Raw genomic sequence first — 17,391 nt, 5'->3', positions numbered from 1 at the left:
AAAAATTACATTAAAAAACATGACTAAAATGACTAAAATTTAAATAAAATAAATTAATGTTTGAAATGTTTACGTTACTTAAAACGATACAAAATATTTTGTTAATTGTTAATTGCAATTGTTAATTCAATCCTAAATTATTAAAAACTATTTAAATCAATAAAATGAAAAGGAAATAATAAAAAGAAATAAAAATAAAACTGAACTTAAACTAAATTGTAATAAAAATAAATATTAATATTAAAATAAATATACAAAAGATAAAAACACATTACAAAATATTAAGTAATAAAATTACTAAATCTGAAATAAAATAATGTTTGAAATGTTTACATAACTAAAACTATTCCAAATCGTTTTTAATTGTTAAATGCTATTGTTAATTTAATCCTAAATTATGAATAATAATTTAAATAAATAAAATGAAAATAAATAAAAATAAAACTGCGCTAAAAATAAATAGTAATGTTAAAAGAACTAATACAAATCACAAAAGCACATAACAAATTAACTAAAGTTAAAATGTAAACTGAAAATCTAAAAACAAAAGTGAAAGCTTTAAAAAGGTGACTAGCTAAAATAAAATAAGATTTAAGTTGAAGTATTAAAATTACTAAAAACTCAAACTGAAATAAAATAAAAGAAAGCTACATCAAAATATAAAAAAAGATACTAACAAAAATGCCAAAGGCACAAAATTAAATCACTAAATAAAAACATCAGTAATTCGATACTATAATAGTATATAAATAACACTAAAATAACACAGGCAGTGAATTTAAGGTGGAGACTGACTGCAGTTGCGTCCAGCAGTGATGTTGGTTTCATCTTCTCCGTCCGGACAGTGGGACGTCCCGTCACAGAGATGCTCCAGAGGGATGCAAACACCAGAAGAAGGACACGGCCATTCCCCGGGATAACACTCACGCTGGACATTATCTAAACAACCACAAAAAAAACCAAGATGCTTTCATGTGGAAAAAAACGTGCAATATTTTGAAATATTTAGCATGCAGAAGGAGGTTTTAGGGACGCACCGCAGCCTCTCTCATCCGCATTGTCCTCGCAGTCATCCTCTCCATCACACAGCCAGACCTGATGAATGCAGCGGCCGCTGGGACAGGTGAAGTACGTTCCTCTGCAGGTGGGGTAGGCTGTAGAGAATACGTGACAGGGAACATTCACACCACTTCATGCCTTACATTCATTATGGCTGGATTTGAGAAACTGAAACCTACTGCAGTTCTGTTCATCACTTCTGTCTCCACAATCATCATCATGATCGCACACGTAACTGCGAGGAATACACTCCCCGTTACTGCACTGAAACTGACCGCTGCTGCACCGCCGGGCTGAAAACAAACAAGAGATATGTTTATCCACAACACAATTTCAGAAAGTTTACATAAATCTGAAGATTACTACACTTGGTACTGTATGTTTCCACCGCACCAAAGCGTGCAAAAATGATGAATGTCAAAAAGAATTCAGCATAGGATACGGTATAATAAAGCATAGTCGAGCCAGAAATGAGTTTTTGTCATCATTTATTCACCCTCATGTTGTCCCAACTCTATTATTAATTCATTCAATATAATATAAATATAAAACAATGCAAAAGTCGTGTAAGATGCAGGTCTGGAGTAATTAATAACAGAATTTTTGGGTGAACTAAACCTTTTAGGCTCTCAAACATAATTGTGTGCTTGCTTTTATTTCAAATATGTCAAATTTGGACACATTGCACCATGATTGAAATAACTACTGATGGCACATGCCATTGGTTTTCATGTGTTGTGACGAATCATGACAAAAATGAGACTGTAAATGGGATAATCAGTCAACAACATTTTAAATGTGCTTTGTTAGTCACAAGAAATTATGAAATATAGTGTATAAATATAGTATGAAAGTCACATATATTACATGGATAGTCTATGGGATTTTGCAAGCTATGGTGTATTTATAAAAAACAACGACAACAACAAAAAAGCTTTTTTATCTAATATTTAAATTTTATTTTATTTGATCTGATTTCAATAAACAATTATTTTTTTATATATATTAAGCTGTTGATAATAACCCTGAAATATATATATATATTACTCTACACTCTTAAAAATAATGGTTACAAAAGGGTTTTCACAATGTTGCCATAGAATAAATATTTTTGGTTCCCCGAAGAAAATTTTTAGTAAACAGTTCTTAAATTAATCTTTTTTTTTTTTTTTTTTGTATAAAGAATATTTAAAAAAATCTATAGAACTTTATTTTACACCATTATACATTTTTTGTCCAATGGAAAGTTCCGGATGGAATCATTAAAAAAAATAAAAATAAAAAATAAAAATAAAATCTTTATTTTTAAACGTGCAATCAAGAAGACAAAAAGTCACATGACTAAACATTATCGGTTCATAATGAACTGTTAAGTTGCAATAGTAAAAGTAGCGCAGAAGTTTCCCAGGACATCCAGTAGATGACTGTGTCAATGTGTGTGTCCTGCCAGAGAAATACACTCACTGCAATTGGCCTCGTCTGAGCCGTCTCGGCAGTTGAGCACCTGGTCACAGCGCTGGCTTCTGTTATAACACGCCCCGTTAGCACACCTCAGCTCCGAGCACTCTGGGTAGACTGAGAGAAAGAGAGCAGGTCCATCACTCACTCGTTCAATTAAATAGAATCACTCTGTAATATGAAACAGGGTTCCACTGGGGTACATCATCGAATCGAGTGATCTTAACATGTTAGCACGAAAACAGCATAAAGCTAATGTAGAAAATCAAACACAAACGTCTGCAGCCAAAAGAGCATTATGTGCACAGCAGGTCTGTTCGATTAAAGCAGCTCAGTGATGAACTGACACTCGCACTAATCCACAGAGGAATCTGCAATCAACTCTGACAAACAAGAAGCATATTGTGGCCATTTCTGTCCATCAGCGAGACTCTTAATCTTACAAATTGATTAAAATGCCAAAGGAGCCTTCGAGGGGAAGGAAACACACACACAAACACACATACACACACACACACTATATAGGATTTGGTGATATATCAAATATGAATCATTTATTCACAATATATTGCTATGCACTTTATGATATTAAAATATTGAGTAACTAGTGCAAATATGAGAGAAATACATGAAATTCATGAAATGCCATGCAACGTCGTGACCGTTCTGCATCCTTAATCCAATGCATTTCCGCATGAAATAGGATATTTCAGGAACGAGGACACGAGTTGAACCACTGGAAACCGGATGGATGGTAAAAGCATACCAGAATGGAGTCAGGTGGTTAAAGGAGAAGGCTTGCAATGTGTTTGATGTGAGTTTCTAAAGTAAATGGGCGCTATTTCGATTTCACTTGGACATCTGATTTAAGCTCAATTATGGAAAATGGCAAAATAACTGGTTGATTTGACTCAAACTAGTTCAAACTAATTCACAGTTGATTTAAAAGTAATAGTTTTTTTTGTAGTAATTGTTGCAAAAAAATTACAATTATTAAACAGCAATTACATATGTATTTGTTCATTTAATAATTTTTTTAGCTTTTACTAGGTTTCCTTTAGTATTCTTCAGATACTATTAAAACTATACAATATATATATATATATTTAGCTGTATTGTCCAGCTCTAATCCCACCACACACATACCGACAGCATACTTACGGCAGTTTCTCTCATCTGCGCCGTCTAGACAGTCAGGCACACGGTCGCACCTGTATCCTCCCGGGATGCATGCCCCGTTGGTGCAGGTGAACTGTGAACTGGAGCACGTCCTGCCAGCTGCCATCAAAGATCAAAGACACATGATTATAATATGAGAGTGCTGGGTGGTCCTCATCTTCACTAAAGTGGTATGCTCTCTCTACAACATATGCACGCATTGCCTTTTGTTTTTCGGACTGTTGCCTGCACATCTGAGATATCGTGTTTCTCCGACATGATGGAAATTGCATCCCCGTACATTACTGGGAGTCAATGGAGCTCTCTGCTCTGACGGACAGTCGTAATTGAAATGGAAGCAGAAAGCGAGGGAGAGAAGGATGGATGGAGATAAGGTGTACTCACGGCAGTGCTGCCTTTCATCGGAGCCATCCTCGCAATCCTCTTCATCATCACAGACCCAGTGCTGAGGAATGCACTCGCCGTCACTCAAGCACTGGAACTGAGCGCTCTCGCAGGTGGGCTGGGCTGGAGGAGCGCAATGAGACGCCATTGTTAACTAAGAACAGATCTGAGCTGGCTCCACGATACAGTGAAATAAACATGCCACATTACCTTTTGGAAAACTTTTTTCTTTCACTTTATTTTAGGGTCCAATTCTCACTACTAACTTACCATAAACTATGACTTTTGCCACAATTAACTCTTTATTTGCTGCTTATTAATAGTTTATAAGGTAGTTGTTAAGTTTAGGGAATTGGGTAGGATTATGGATGTCATGCATTATATGTACTTTATAAGCACTAATAAACAGCCAATATGTTAATAATAGACATGCTAATAAGCAACTACTTAATAGTGTGAATTGGACCCTATCCTAAAGTGTTACCCATAATTTTGGAAAATTAGTTATCTTTTTTTTTTTGCAGATGAACTCTCCGGGTCCTATTTTAACCATCTAAGTGCATGGTCGACGCACCCCGGCGCATGGTCTAAACAGGTTGTTCCTATTCTCTTAATGAGGAATGGGTGTTTTTCAGGCGTAATGTGCAATAAACCAATCAGAGTCTCATCTCCCATCCCCTTTAAAAGCCAGTTGTGATCATAGCATTCCGGGTCTGCTATTTACATGGCGGAATGTAATTTTTCATTTTTAATAATGTTTGTGTGGTGCTGTACGTCGTTGTATGTGTAATAAGCAAAGTGTATGTGCATTGTGCACCAGCCATACAGGCGCATATTACTTAATACGCTATTTAAACAACGAACAAAAAACATTGCGCCAGACTTTAGACCAGGTTTGAGTTGGTCTGTGGCACAGTCTATGTTCAGTCCCTCAAAATAGCAATGCGCCAACAATGCGCTTGAACACACCTCTTTTTTAGACCAGCACGCCCCTGAGCACACAAATGGGTGCAGAACAGGTGAGAACTGTGTCAGACTGAAACTAGCAAAAACATGTCAAAAATATGTCAGTGAGCTGTGTAATAAAACTTAGGGGAAAACAAGATTATTTTTTACACTGATTTTTAAGCAAAAACCCATTTAATTTGGATTGGATGGCGGATCTGTGATAGTCATCTTACTAGATTTGTAGGTTTTCACCCCTCAGAACTCTTTTGGTCTTTGCCAGACTAGATTTTGAGCCATGACTTCAAGAGATTTGCTGTCCATAGAAGGCTAGTGAGATTTACACTGGAATTGATTTCATTTCTTATTTTCTTATGCTCTGTATGAATGTGTGAAACCAGCCCTAAAACTGGTAAGAAACTTGTTTTTTGAAACCCTAAATGGTGTATAAAACAAGACTTTTAAGTTAAAAAAAGTAATGTTAGCAATGCTAACTATGTTATTTTTAAAGTCAACACTTACTATGCTAAAACCCTATTTGAAAAACCTGAGAGAAGACATGGCTAGTTTCTGCTAATGTTGTTCTGGGTTATGGATTACAAACTGAACAGCAGTATTACACACTTTCCACTCTTTGTCATTGTGAGCTTGTGACTGTGGATGAAGAGTTACTTACGGCAGCCAATTTCGTCTGAGTTATCCGAACAGTCGGTCGTTCCATCGCACCTCAGGCTTGCTGGAATACAACGGCCTGTCCCACAGCGGAAAGACCCCGCTTCACAACCTGAACCTACACAGAGAATGACAGGATATTCAGATCATCTGTTCAAATCTGATCAGAAGCTGTCACTGCAGCTGTACCCTCTCAAAAGATACTACAATACTGTATGCACTCTTTAGGTACTAATATGTAGTTTAAGGTACTAATATGCACTCTTTAGGGGTAAATAAGTAGGCCCTATGAAATCTGTTTTATTTTTTCCCAAATTTCATTTTTTTTTTTAATTCCATTAAAAATTGTGGGAAAAAAGGGGTTTCTGCTTAGATAACGTTGTAGCGATTTTTTGAATTTCAGGCCACTTTAGACTCATTTCTTGTTATGAAACTACTATATGTTTTTTTTTTCTTAGGGCCCTATATGTGCAAAGGAGTACCAAAGGTACAAAATATTCTGATCTGCTCTAAATAAATGAATAAATAAATTAACGTGTTAGATGTTTTTATTGTAACAAAAGGCATATATATATATATATATCGTCAGAATTAAACATGATTTTTGATGGGACGACAGCTGGTAAGGTCAGAGAACAGCATCACTTCCCACATTAATTCTATGTAACATTCTTACCTGAGCTTTGACCTATGATTATGTCAGCTCTAAATGACAGATGCCTTAATCTCTTGCATCCATTAGCTTCAAAAAAGGAGAAAAAAAAACACATTCATCATGCAGGCCTATGGGCTTACTCAATGCTGACTACAAGACAGCAACCAAAGATCTACTCCCACAGATCATAAAACCTGACCGTGATGGGTTTGAGACATCCAGATAATGTAATGTAATAAGAAATAATGTAAACATTGCAGGAGTTACTACGCAAGATAAGGTCCAAAGATCTCCCCTACATGGACAATGACCTTCTGCACACGACCAATCCAAAGGCCTCTTGACCATTCGACATACAATCGTCCAATATAAATGATCAATGTCGCAAATCCATGAGAATTAATTGAGATGCATCCTTGTCAAAGATGTCTACAAATGTATATGGTTTTCTTTATAACAGTGACCCAAAAAGAATGAAGTTGATCTCTCAGGAAGAAAACAAAATTGAAGTTACTGTACCCTTAATATACTACTTTGTATAAACTACTGTATCTCATATCATTTATTTTGTAAATTTTTATTGAAAAACCTGTTTTGCATAAGAGTTTCAAAATGTATGTGCAATAAATGAAAGCTAAGTACATTGAAGGTCTTATTTACAGACTGTTCAGATTAAATATTCAGTTTTTGTCTAAAGTGAAATTACATTCTGTATATACCGAGACTAAAAGCATGTACAAAAGAAGTCATTAAAAAGGAGCTAAAAGTTATGCAAAATGAAACTTAAATTGACTTTGTCTTAATCTTCTTCCTTGCCAAAAGACTCACAACACTGCAGCAAAAAAATAAAAATAATAAAAAAAGAGTTTCTTCATGATCATTATGTCTTGTTTTCCAGAAATTTGTGATGCTTATTTTGTCTTGTTTACCAGAAAAAAAAAAGATTATTTTTTTAAACAAAACAAAATTACCACATTTAAAAAAAGTGTAGAAAGTATTTTCACTCCAAAAATGGTACAGTAAGTGAGTTTTTTTCACACTGAATTTAACTATGAATTGTTTTTACAGTGAATAGAAACAAGATGGCAATGATTGTTCTCTGTTAACAAATGTTTTTATGTTAAACAATTTTGCATCAATGTATTTCGTTTTTTATGGATGTGTGGATATTGGTACTGAAAATCAGGACATAAATACTAATTTAAATTCTGAAAAGCAGTGCACTGAGCTCACACATCTTTAAGTGTGCATGTGATTGTTCCACTGATGAAGCATTTGTACATCCGAATTGACAGCCAGCGGAGCCAAGCGTGCCAGTCTGTGAGCAAGCACTTCTATCGCCCTAATTCTCCTTGCTTTTGATCTCCCCCTGTGAGTGACATCTGAGGAGATAACGTACCACCCCTCTACCTTCCCCGACGGGCTCTGGGACATATCGACACCATCAGCATAGCTCAGCAGCGGAGTCCTCCGTCAGGGGATTCTGATTGTCTCTGGCTGACACTGATGAATGGTGCGTGCTGTTCCTTGTCAGAAATGTAATTAGGATAAATATCGGTACAGGGTGGTACCGCAGCCCTTACACCCAAATTCCAAAAGCAAAGGGAGATGCAAGGTGGAATGATGTGGTGAAGGGCAGGAGGGTTGGAGAGGGGGTGAGCGAGTATGTCTTATCACCACTTACCTAAACACACACACACACACACACACACATACATACAGGCAGTCCACGGTCAAATGTTTGTGATCTTCTGAAACGAAGCTGCAGCAAATAAACTCAAAAGTTACCGGAACTTAAATTTGACGGCTCTATAGTTATTCGATTGTTGTAATTCAACCAATAAAATGTTCCTGAATAACCTCATGCATAATTCTTTTGTAAAACAAATCCATCGTATCTAAATTTGCATGCTCTCTTTAAGCAGGTCTAGTCAGATTTGAGGTTAGGAATTTGAACAAGCACTGTTTGCACTGCATGAGTGATCCCTCACCTGGTCGACTGTAAAACATTCCAACACTCCAAAACATTCTACCTGTTGAATAGCAACACCCTAACAACCACCCAAAACGTTCTATTAAGTGCACAGCAACACCTTAACAACCACCCAAAACGTTCTATTAAGTGCACAGCAACATTCAGGTAACCATCCATGACATTCTAGAATTGGTTTTGCCCAGACAAACACTACTCACATTTTCTTTGGAGAAAGCAAAAACATATATATATATATATATATATATATATATATATATATATATATATATATATATATATATATATATATATATATATACACCCAAAATAAAATACATATAATATTTATTTTTTTACATACTTCAAGTTCTCACAGAAAACACCCTATTTATTTATTTATTTATTTAAATATTTATACTTCTCACAGGTTAGAGAACCCACCTTTTCACTGAGAAGTGTAATAAAATGTCATCTAAAAATATTATTTTAAAGAGGGGCAGTTAATTATATATTTTGTGATTTGTTATTATTAATGTTCATGGATATTAAGTTTTTTTTTTTTTTTTTTTTTTTTTACTGACTAACGTCAGTAACATCAGTTTACTGTGTAACGTCTCAGTAAACGATAATGAATGTACTAACAAGCACTTTTTAATTTTTTACTAAGCGTGGCTGTTTGGATCGGTTGAAACAAGAATCTTATCTGACCTGCTGCCTTTTAGGAAACTCCTGTGACTCAATCAGACAGCTCGAGCACACGGCGCCTGCCAATAGGAAACTGAGAACTGCTCAAAAAACGAACGAGGAAATCATTGACATTTAGCCGGCCAGAGACCTTGCTAAAAATCTGAGGTAATATGTTTAGACATCCGACTGACAAAAAATGAGTCTTACAGTGCAATAAAGTAATCTCTAAATGGATGGAGGAACAACTCCCTCTTGTGAGACATGGCAGGTTGGAAGCATTTTAGCAAGATTTAAAGGAACAGTTCACCCAGAAATGCCATATAAAAACAGTTTATTTTAATAATGACTATAAGGCTCTAAAAAAGATAAATATTTAAGTTCCATGTTTTGTTTTCCAGGTTTGCATTGAATTTTTTTTTTTTTTTTTTTTTTTTTTTTGGAGAATAATACCTTTAATGTGCTTCCTTCAGTATGGAAGCCCATTTTCCCCTCACAATTTCAAGTTTATATCTTGCAATTCTGAATTCTTTTCTAAGAATTGTGAGAAAAAAAATTGCAATTGTAAGTTAAAAAGTGCAATCATGATGGGGGGAGGGGTATTTTTTTTTTCTTAGAATTGTGAGTTTATATCTTACTATTCTGACTTTATAACTTGCAGTTGCTTGTTATAAAACATCAAATGCATTATATAAACTAACAATACTGATATTATTTCTCACAATTGGGGTTTATATCTCGCAATTCTGATGACTTTATAACATGCAATTGTGACTTTGTCATGCAATTGCAATTTATATCTCGCAATTCCGAGACAAAAGTCAGAATTCTAAGATGAAAAGTTGCAATTACCTTTTTTATTTTTATTATTCAGTAGCACAAACAGGCTTCCATACATCTATACACAGGAAATTTGTAAAATATTACTACTCTCGATCCTTCAACATTAATTTAAATATATCATAGTGGACAGCATTTTGGTTCTGTGCCATTGCAAAACAAAAACTGTATTAGCAGAGCATTTATTATGTATGAGTCAGAAGTTTATCAGCCTCGTTCCCCGTGATGTGCTCTTTAATAATGGATTTTGTCCTCTGCCAGAAAGCCACGGGGGTTTGTGCTTGAGCCGTGGCGCTAAAAGCTCAGCGAGGGCCTCCTCATAGCAAGAGGTCTAGACCAAACACCACAGCAAACGCTTTTAAAGCATGCCAGCCAAATGGGCTTCCTTTTTAACTCCTTCGGCAGCCAATTGGGAAATGTGCCTTTTTCCTGCTCAGTTTACTAATGATAAAATTGCTGCTCTACTCGCTCAAAGGAAGCCTTTGTTGGTAGGACATGATCCCGGAGGTTTCAGCAGCGTCTGTAACGCACAGGTAGACAATTGGCATATACAGGATCTGGGAGGTGAGACGCTCTTACTGACACCTGCTCGCAAGTAATAGAATTTTAAACATCAGCCATAGACGTTTTCACACATGCTGCCAGGATACAAGCGAATGAGAAAGCTATATTTTATAGCTGATTTTCACCAGGGTTGTTCTCATTTACTAAAAGTAAAACCACAAAAAAAAAAAAAAAAAAAAATAAATGTTGACAAATAAAATACAATTAAGAAACTTTTAAATTAATTTTTATTGATTTATTTCTTTTTTATTATTTTTATTAATTTTCTTTTATTTTTTATTCATTTTTATTGCTTAATTTCTTTCCATTCCTATTCATTTAAGTTAAAGCACTAAACAAAGCAACTAAATATGTAATCAAAATTATACAGATTCATTAATTAAGATTAATTACACAGCACAGAGACAACGCTCATTAAGATAATAAATGACATTTGCTTAAATTCTGATTCTGGCAAAATATCATTGCTGGCATTACTAGATCTCAGTGCTGCGTTTGACACAGTTGATCATAGCATACTTCTAGAGAGACTGGAAAACTGGGTCTGGCTTTCTGGGATGGTTCTCAATTGGTTCAGGACATACTAAAAAGGGAGAGGTTATTATGTGAGTAGTACAGGAGAGAATGATGACATGTGGTGTCCCACAAGGCTCAATTCTTGCACCGCTCTTGTTTAGCCTGTAAATTCTCCCATATCACACCAGTCCTTACACTGGCTTCCAGTTACATTTAGGATTGATTTTAAAGTACTTTTACTAATTTATAAATTATTAAATGGCCTAGGACCTAAATACATAGCAGATATGTTCACTGAAACAGACCACTCAGATCATTAGGATACCATGGGTCCACAAAAAACACATTTAAATCCAGACTCAAAACTCATCTGTTTAGCTGTGCATTTACTGAATGAGCACTGTGCTACGTTTTAACTGATTGCACTGTATTTTATATATTATCATTTTCTATTTTTAACTGTTTTAAATTCATAAAAAAAATCTAATTTTAAAAGTTTTTCAATTCCTTTAAAATGAAATAAAAGTATACATAAATAAACATATAGAAAATACATATTTGGGGGGTTATATAACCCCAAAACAAAATTACTAAAATTTGAAATGAAATTAAGTTGGCAACAAAAATATAAAAATAAAAGATTATTCAAAACAATTTTATTAATATATACACTAAAATAACACAGATTTTCACTGAATTGTTTTCTCTCAGTTTAACAGTATGTGTCATCTATACAACCCATTAGTCGTTGCCAAGAGCTGAAACCTATCTGCCAAGAGCATTGAAAATAAAGCCAGTGTTTCCTGACGGTATCAGCATCTGGGAAAAGCGACAGGTAAAGTGAACGGCGGCGGGCCTATCCTGTTCCTGCACTCAGCAAAACGAAGCATTTAGTCCCCTCATTTCCTGGGGTGTCTTCAAAAAGGGTTTTATTTAGACGTCTTAACTAAGATTGCGTGAATGACAACAGTTATGCGATTGTCCCGGCAGGCCATTGTCAGGACAGCAGTTTGTATTATGCAAATGCCGTGCTCCTGTTGATGGGGTCTGCGCTTGTTTTTCTTTTCTTCATTAATGTCTTTGCTTACCCTGTTTTGTTTCGTTCGCTGTTTCCTTTTTTTTTTTTGCCCCCCTCAGTCCCCGTCTCCTCTCTAGGCATGTCTTTTCTAATTAGCCAACTTAAACCCTCAGCAGGCAAGAATCCCCTAAAACTATCTGAGGGGAAAAACAAGGACGCGCCAACGTCGGGTCACAAAGAGAGTGGGGTGGAGGAATTTTCATTAGAATGAAGCCTCCCAAAGGCTTAGACCCCACTGTGAGACCACAATGGCACAATGGCCTGGCTGGCGGGACTGCAGCCCCATAACTGAAAGTGTCAGCACGCCAAAAGGCCCGATGGAGATGGATAACAGAATGGGGGAATACAGTAGAGCTTCCTGCGAAAAAGAAAGCCGAAAAGAGGCCCATCCTCCTCCATTCTGTCACCCCTCTTTCCCTTTAAATAAAACTAAAGGCACTTGCCAGCCACTAGCAAGCCCCCCAAAACATCTCTGTCCAGTCCCGCGGGGGCCATGGGAGAGGTGCCGCTTCTTTCATCAATGCTGCCTTGTTTTGGGGGGGCGGCTGGAGTAAATGCATGTGCAGGAATGGCTGGCAGAGCCCAGAGCTGGCCAGCCATACCGTGGAGCCGAGTGCTGCAGCCCGTTTCATATGGAAATGGACGACGCAGAATGCAGTCAATTGCTTTACAACTGACTTTGGCTCGCACAGCCTAAACGGAGTCATGGAGAAAAGACCTACTGGTACGCCAAGGTGGCTTGGCATTGGCTGCGATTGGAAAGGAGGCAAACATAGAGTCGGGGAGCCTATTAAACCATTCAGATCGGCGAAGTTGACTGCCATTTAGAATGAATTTGCAATGTGTGGGACCGAAATTTCGTCCAAATTATTTGTACTTCTTGAAATAATCAGCACCAATAGATGCGTTAGGTCCAAAAACTACAGGCAAACATCATAAATAGTGTAAAATATTTATAATAAACAACATTTTCTATCATTTATATATCTAATTTGTTTTAAAAAATTATATAATATTCATTGCTTATACATAAAATGCATGAGTATGCATATGAATTAACATTTACCTAGATTAATAAATACTGTTAATTAAGCCTGGGATATTATCGTTTATTAAAAATAAAGACCAAGTGCCAAGGCGACATTGTTTAGTCTGAGTTTAAGAATCGAAATAACTAAATATAGTTTTTAAATAATTAACTAATGTTCAAAAAAAATAACCTATTCAACAATTTACCCAGTGTTACTCAGACATTTTAAACACATCATCATTTACTCACCTTCATGTTGTTAAACCATATAATGAGTTATTTTGAAAGTAACCCTGACCCTAACTTTCATATTGACTAACAAAATCACATGCATTTTTAAAAACATCTTTTGTGTTCACAGAAGAAAGAGGTTTATACTAGTCTGGAATGACATGACGGTGAGTAAATGATCACAGGTTGTTTATTTTTATGCACTTTTAAGATACAATGATTTACAGCACACACTCCCTCAATCCAGTGTCGTCAAACGTGAACACCATCACACAGTCCTCTCAGCTTTCAGACGACATCGCGGCAGTGACTAATGCGTCCAGTGAGGGTGCTGTTTACACTGAGAGGATTAGAAGTCTTTATTAGCGCCAACTGTGTTTCTAATACAGCAGCTCGGTTGCTCAAGGACTTTTACCAGAGAGGCCCAGAAGCATGTGTGAGGTTTAAGGAGCACGTGTAGAACAGGAAAAATGGGATTTCGGTATTTTCTCACTGTTCGAAATGCAGACGTCATTACTGTTAGTTTAGCCTGTTCACACATTTGTTTAATAACCTACACAGAGGAATGAACACCAACCACGCGTCAAGTGGATGTGCAGTTCTTTCTAGAACAATAAACAATGACAATCTGAAAGTCGTGCTACTTATCAGGCACATTTTCTCACTCATAGCTGTAAACTTTAAAAAGATACTTAAGACGAAGAAGAATCTTTGGAGACTAGTGACATTTGTGTACACTTTTGAGTTGCTCTACTTTATTCTCTGGCAAACCTAAAACTGTTTTAAGACAGCAAGAGTTGCAAAAGTTAAAGCCCACTTTTTAAGCAGCCAGTAATTTTCATATTTATTTGCTTAAGGATTTCAAAGTATTCTTCAGTAAAGAGTTATAATTGTTTTCAGAGCTTTATGATGTTAATATTTCAAATATCTTAATATCTTCATGTCTCATTTAGTAGAAGATTAGAGTGGGACAGTAGTTACATTTTGCAACAATTAAGTTGAGATTTAAAGTATATCTTTGCTATATGCCTAATATTTCTACGTATTTAAGTTTGATCCATGATTTGCACTTTATAGAAAACTTTAAATATTTTGTCGGGCGACTATATTGTTTGCATTCTGTGGCAATGAGTTATTGAGTAAAGCTATATAGTACGTATATATTAATTTATGTAAGTGTACTGTACGTAAGTTGTTAAATTTAGATATACTTGACTAACTTTGCGATATTTGCGACAAAATAAAGTTGAGATTTGATAAGTAGTAGTGCTGTCAAACGATTAATCGCGATTTATCGCATCCAAAATAAAAGTTTTTAATAAAAGTTGGATTCAACTCAAAATGTATTGTCGTAAATATATTGTTTATATTTTGCAACAACATATATATATGCAAAGGTCATTGCAAAATTCAAAATTAAATAGATATTAGAAATAGTTTGAAAGCATTTAAAGACATTATTCATTAAAAATATTAATTTATCTACAGGGGCAAGGAATTAGAAGTTTTTGAAAGCTTGTTTCCACCATGGGATGCATCTTTTTATCTCACAAATCTGAGTTGATAACTTACAACTCTGAGATCATATCTTACAATTCTGACTAAACAGCTAAACAGAATTGTGAGATATAAAGTGTATTGATGAATTATGAGATAAAGTTTGCAGTTACCATTCAATCGCAAAACAATCGCAAAAACTCAGGATTGCAAGAATAAAATTCAGAGCTGTCAGTTTATATCTCGCAATTCTATGTTTTTCTTAGAACTGCAAGAAAAAAAGTCAGAATTGTAAGATTGAAAGTCAGAATTGCCTTTTTTATTTTATTTTATTTTTTTATTTTTTTGTGGTGGAATTGGGCTTCCATAGATGTTTACCATTTTAAAGGAGTCAGCTGCAAAAGTGTTTAAGTTATGAACTTTAAAGCTTGCTGACAGCCAGGTTCAGATAAGATCCTCTGTCCACTATCAAACTGATTTCCTCTCTTGATTTCATGCATGGAAATCCTGTTACAGATCATGAGGCCCCTCACTGATCCACATCTGATTGAGCCTACTGAATAAGATATCATTGTTCGCTGATCTTCACAGTATTGTCTGGACCCATGGCTTCACATAATGAAAAAAAGGCCACTGGTGAATGTGACACTGATTGAAAGTGTCCTTTTAATCATTACAATCCAGAGACAGCTAATACGTGACTAATGAAAGTGAAAAACATGACAAAAACAAGTTATAAATCAGCATAATCATCACTTTAGCAGGCAATGAGTTACACGCTATCGGTTGTAAATAGTAATTCATAAAGGACAGTTTCACAAGTTGGTTAATAAACATCACGAAACGAGGTGTCAAAACTGTTTAGATTGTGCCAGCTCAGTTTAAATTAAAATGCATGATAAAGAAGGTAACAAACAACTACCTTTAAAGACCTTTGACCCTCTGAAACTGAGAGCTCGAGGAACCAACAGGAAGTGAAGCTCAGCGGATTAGAGAAAGTAACCTGTCCCCCCTCCATCAAGACCCTTTTGGTCATTTCCTCCGAAAACACATGCTGAATAAAGCTGGATTACAGGACCTCATTCCTGACTCGCATTTCTGAGGAGATCAATCCAGGCTACGGCCGCAAACTTAAACCTGATGCAAACATAGCAGCACGAAATCCCAAAAGACTGTGTGAGAAGATGTGATTTTGAAACCTCAAGGTCAAAATGGTCAGTAAACTGAATTTAATTGGCTTCTGTTTAATGCATCCAGACAAATTCTCCCTATAAACAAAGGATTAATCTCAAATAAGACAACCACAGTTAATTTTCGCTTGGAAACAGAGTGTTTCATGAGCAGCATCTTGAGCGGCAGCTGCAGAGTAATTAGTTGCTTGATGCACATAAGAAGCTTACAAACTAAGGGTTGGGCAAAAAGAAAGCAGATTACATTTCGAGAAGCTCAAGCTATGCAACCACACAGAGCAACCTGTTGCTGTCAACTGACTAACCGACTGCAACGCGACAAAAAGCGCGTCTCAAACTCTAGCTCCCCTCCACAACAGACTAAGTTAAGTCTTTTAGAAACAGGGCCGAGCGCAGAAACGTGTTGAATTTGCTTTGTACCAGCAGCTTGGGGTCTGCTAGAGATTGTCTTGGAGTCACATGCTCGTCTCTGTTCCCTAGCAACGCCAAAGCCCATGCAAAAGTTCTCCAAGAGCCTCCAATCTGTCTGCGCGAGGCTTTGTGCGCCACCGCAACAATGTGTCGCCTCTGATATTTACCTTAGAACTATATGCTTTTTTTAAGCAGATGCATACTTGTTTTGTTTCATTTTCACGCTTCGGTTTTATTTCGAGCGAAAATCCGTTCATCCTAGCATGCATGAATAACAAAACCGTTATTCGCACGAATAAATGAACGATTATTTATTTTCCAACAAACCCTGAGAATCCTATTAGACTTTTACCCCCCAGTTATGTAGGCCAATTAAACCAGAATAATGGTGATATTATGCAGAGTCGCTTGCCCGTTATGTCTATTGTTAGAAATTAAGTCCCTAAAGGGGACCGTATCTGAAACAAATATGATACAAAACAAGTTAATAACAAAAGTCGCACCGTACCTTGACAATCGCAGTGAAGCACGCATAAAGTTATAATGAGGAGAAGTCGGAGGTGCATTGTGACGCACGGTCCCGGGTGGTGTGTCCAGCCCCTCATGAAGCCGGACAGATGGAGCTCTTGGGACTGAGATGCAGTGAAGTGCCTCTTACTCACTTGTCCCGGGCTGATGAAAAAGGGCGTGCACATGACGCTCCCCCCTCGGCTCGACCCACAGGATCAAATCCTTCACTGGCTCCCAGGAACCTGTTGAGCTCAATGCCTAGCCTGCATAATGTGTGCGTGGCGCAACAGACACAGTGTGTGAATGAAATATATACAAATATGCACTGCTATTATTGCTGTACTAATAATAATAATAAAATAATAAGTATAGCCTGATGAATTCTTAATTTTATTAAATTAAATTATTAAATTAATTATTGTTGTTTATTAAATATTAATTATTATTTTACATGGGTTTTATTTACTGAGACAACTGTTGCTGCTTTGCATGTTCCCTGAATCTGCAATAGAA

General features: G+C 36.2%; 1 protein-coding gene across 2 annotated transcripts in view; it reads right to left on the bottom strand.

The window, feature by feature from the left end:
• The window catches only part of lrp2a (low density lipoprotein receptor-related protein 2a), a 94,390-nt gene extending 77,292 nt beyond the window's left edge, over window positions 1–17,098 (bottom strand). For both annotated transcript variants that reach the window (XM_052565536.1, XM_052565537.1), the window contains exons 1-8: window positions 16,877–17,098; window positions 5,702–5,815; window positions 4,081–4,203; window positions 3,679–3,795; window positions 2,524–2,634; window positions 1,239–1,352; window positions 1,038–1,154; window positions 796–939 (exon numbers count right to left, since the gene is read on the bottom strand). In XM_052565536.1, coding sequence (XP_052421496.1) covers window positions 796–939; window positions 1,038–1,154; window positions 1,239–1,352; window positions 2,524–2,634; window positions 3,679–3,795; window positions 4,081–4,203; window positions 5,702–5,815; window positions 16,877–17,063 — 1,027 coding nt within the window. In that variant the 5' untranslated portion in view covers window positions 17,064–17,098. The remainder of the gene's footprint in view (window positions 1–795; window positions 940–1,037; window positions 1,155–1,238; window positions 1,353–2,523; window positions 2,635–3,678; window positions 3,796–4,080; window positions 4,204–5,701; window positions 5,816–16,876) is intronic.
• Between the last annotated feature and the right edge of the window lie 293 nt (window positions 17,099–17,391).

This window comes from Carassius gibelio, chromosome B9 (genome assembly GCF_023724105.1).
Source record: "Carassius gibelio isolate Cgi1373 ecotype wild population from Czech Republic chromosome B9, carGib1.2-hapl.c, whole genome shotgun sequence".
Taxonomy (NCBI): Eukaryota; Metazoa; Chordata; class Actinopteri; order Cypriniformes; family Cyprinidae; genus Carassius; species Carassius gibelio.
Note: the sequence above shows the minus strand (reverse complement) of the source record. Positions and strands in the feature narration are given on the sequence as shown.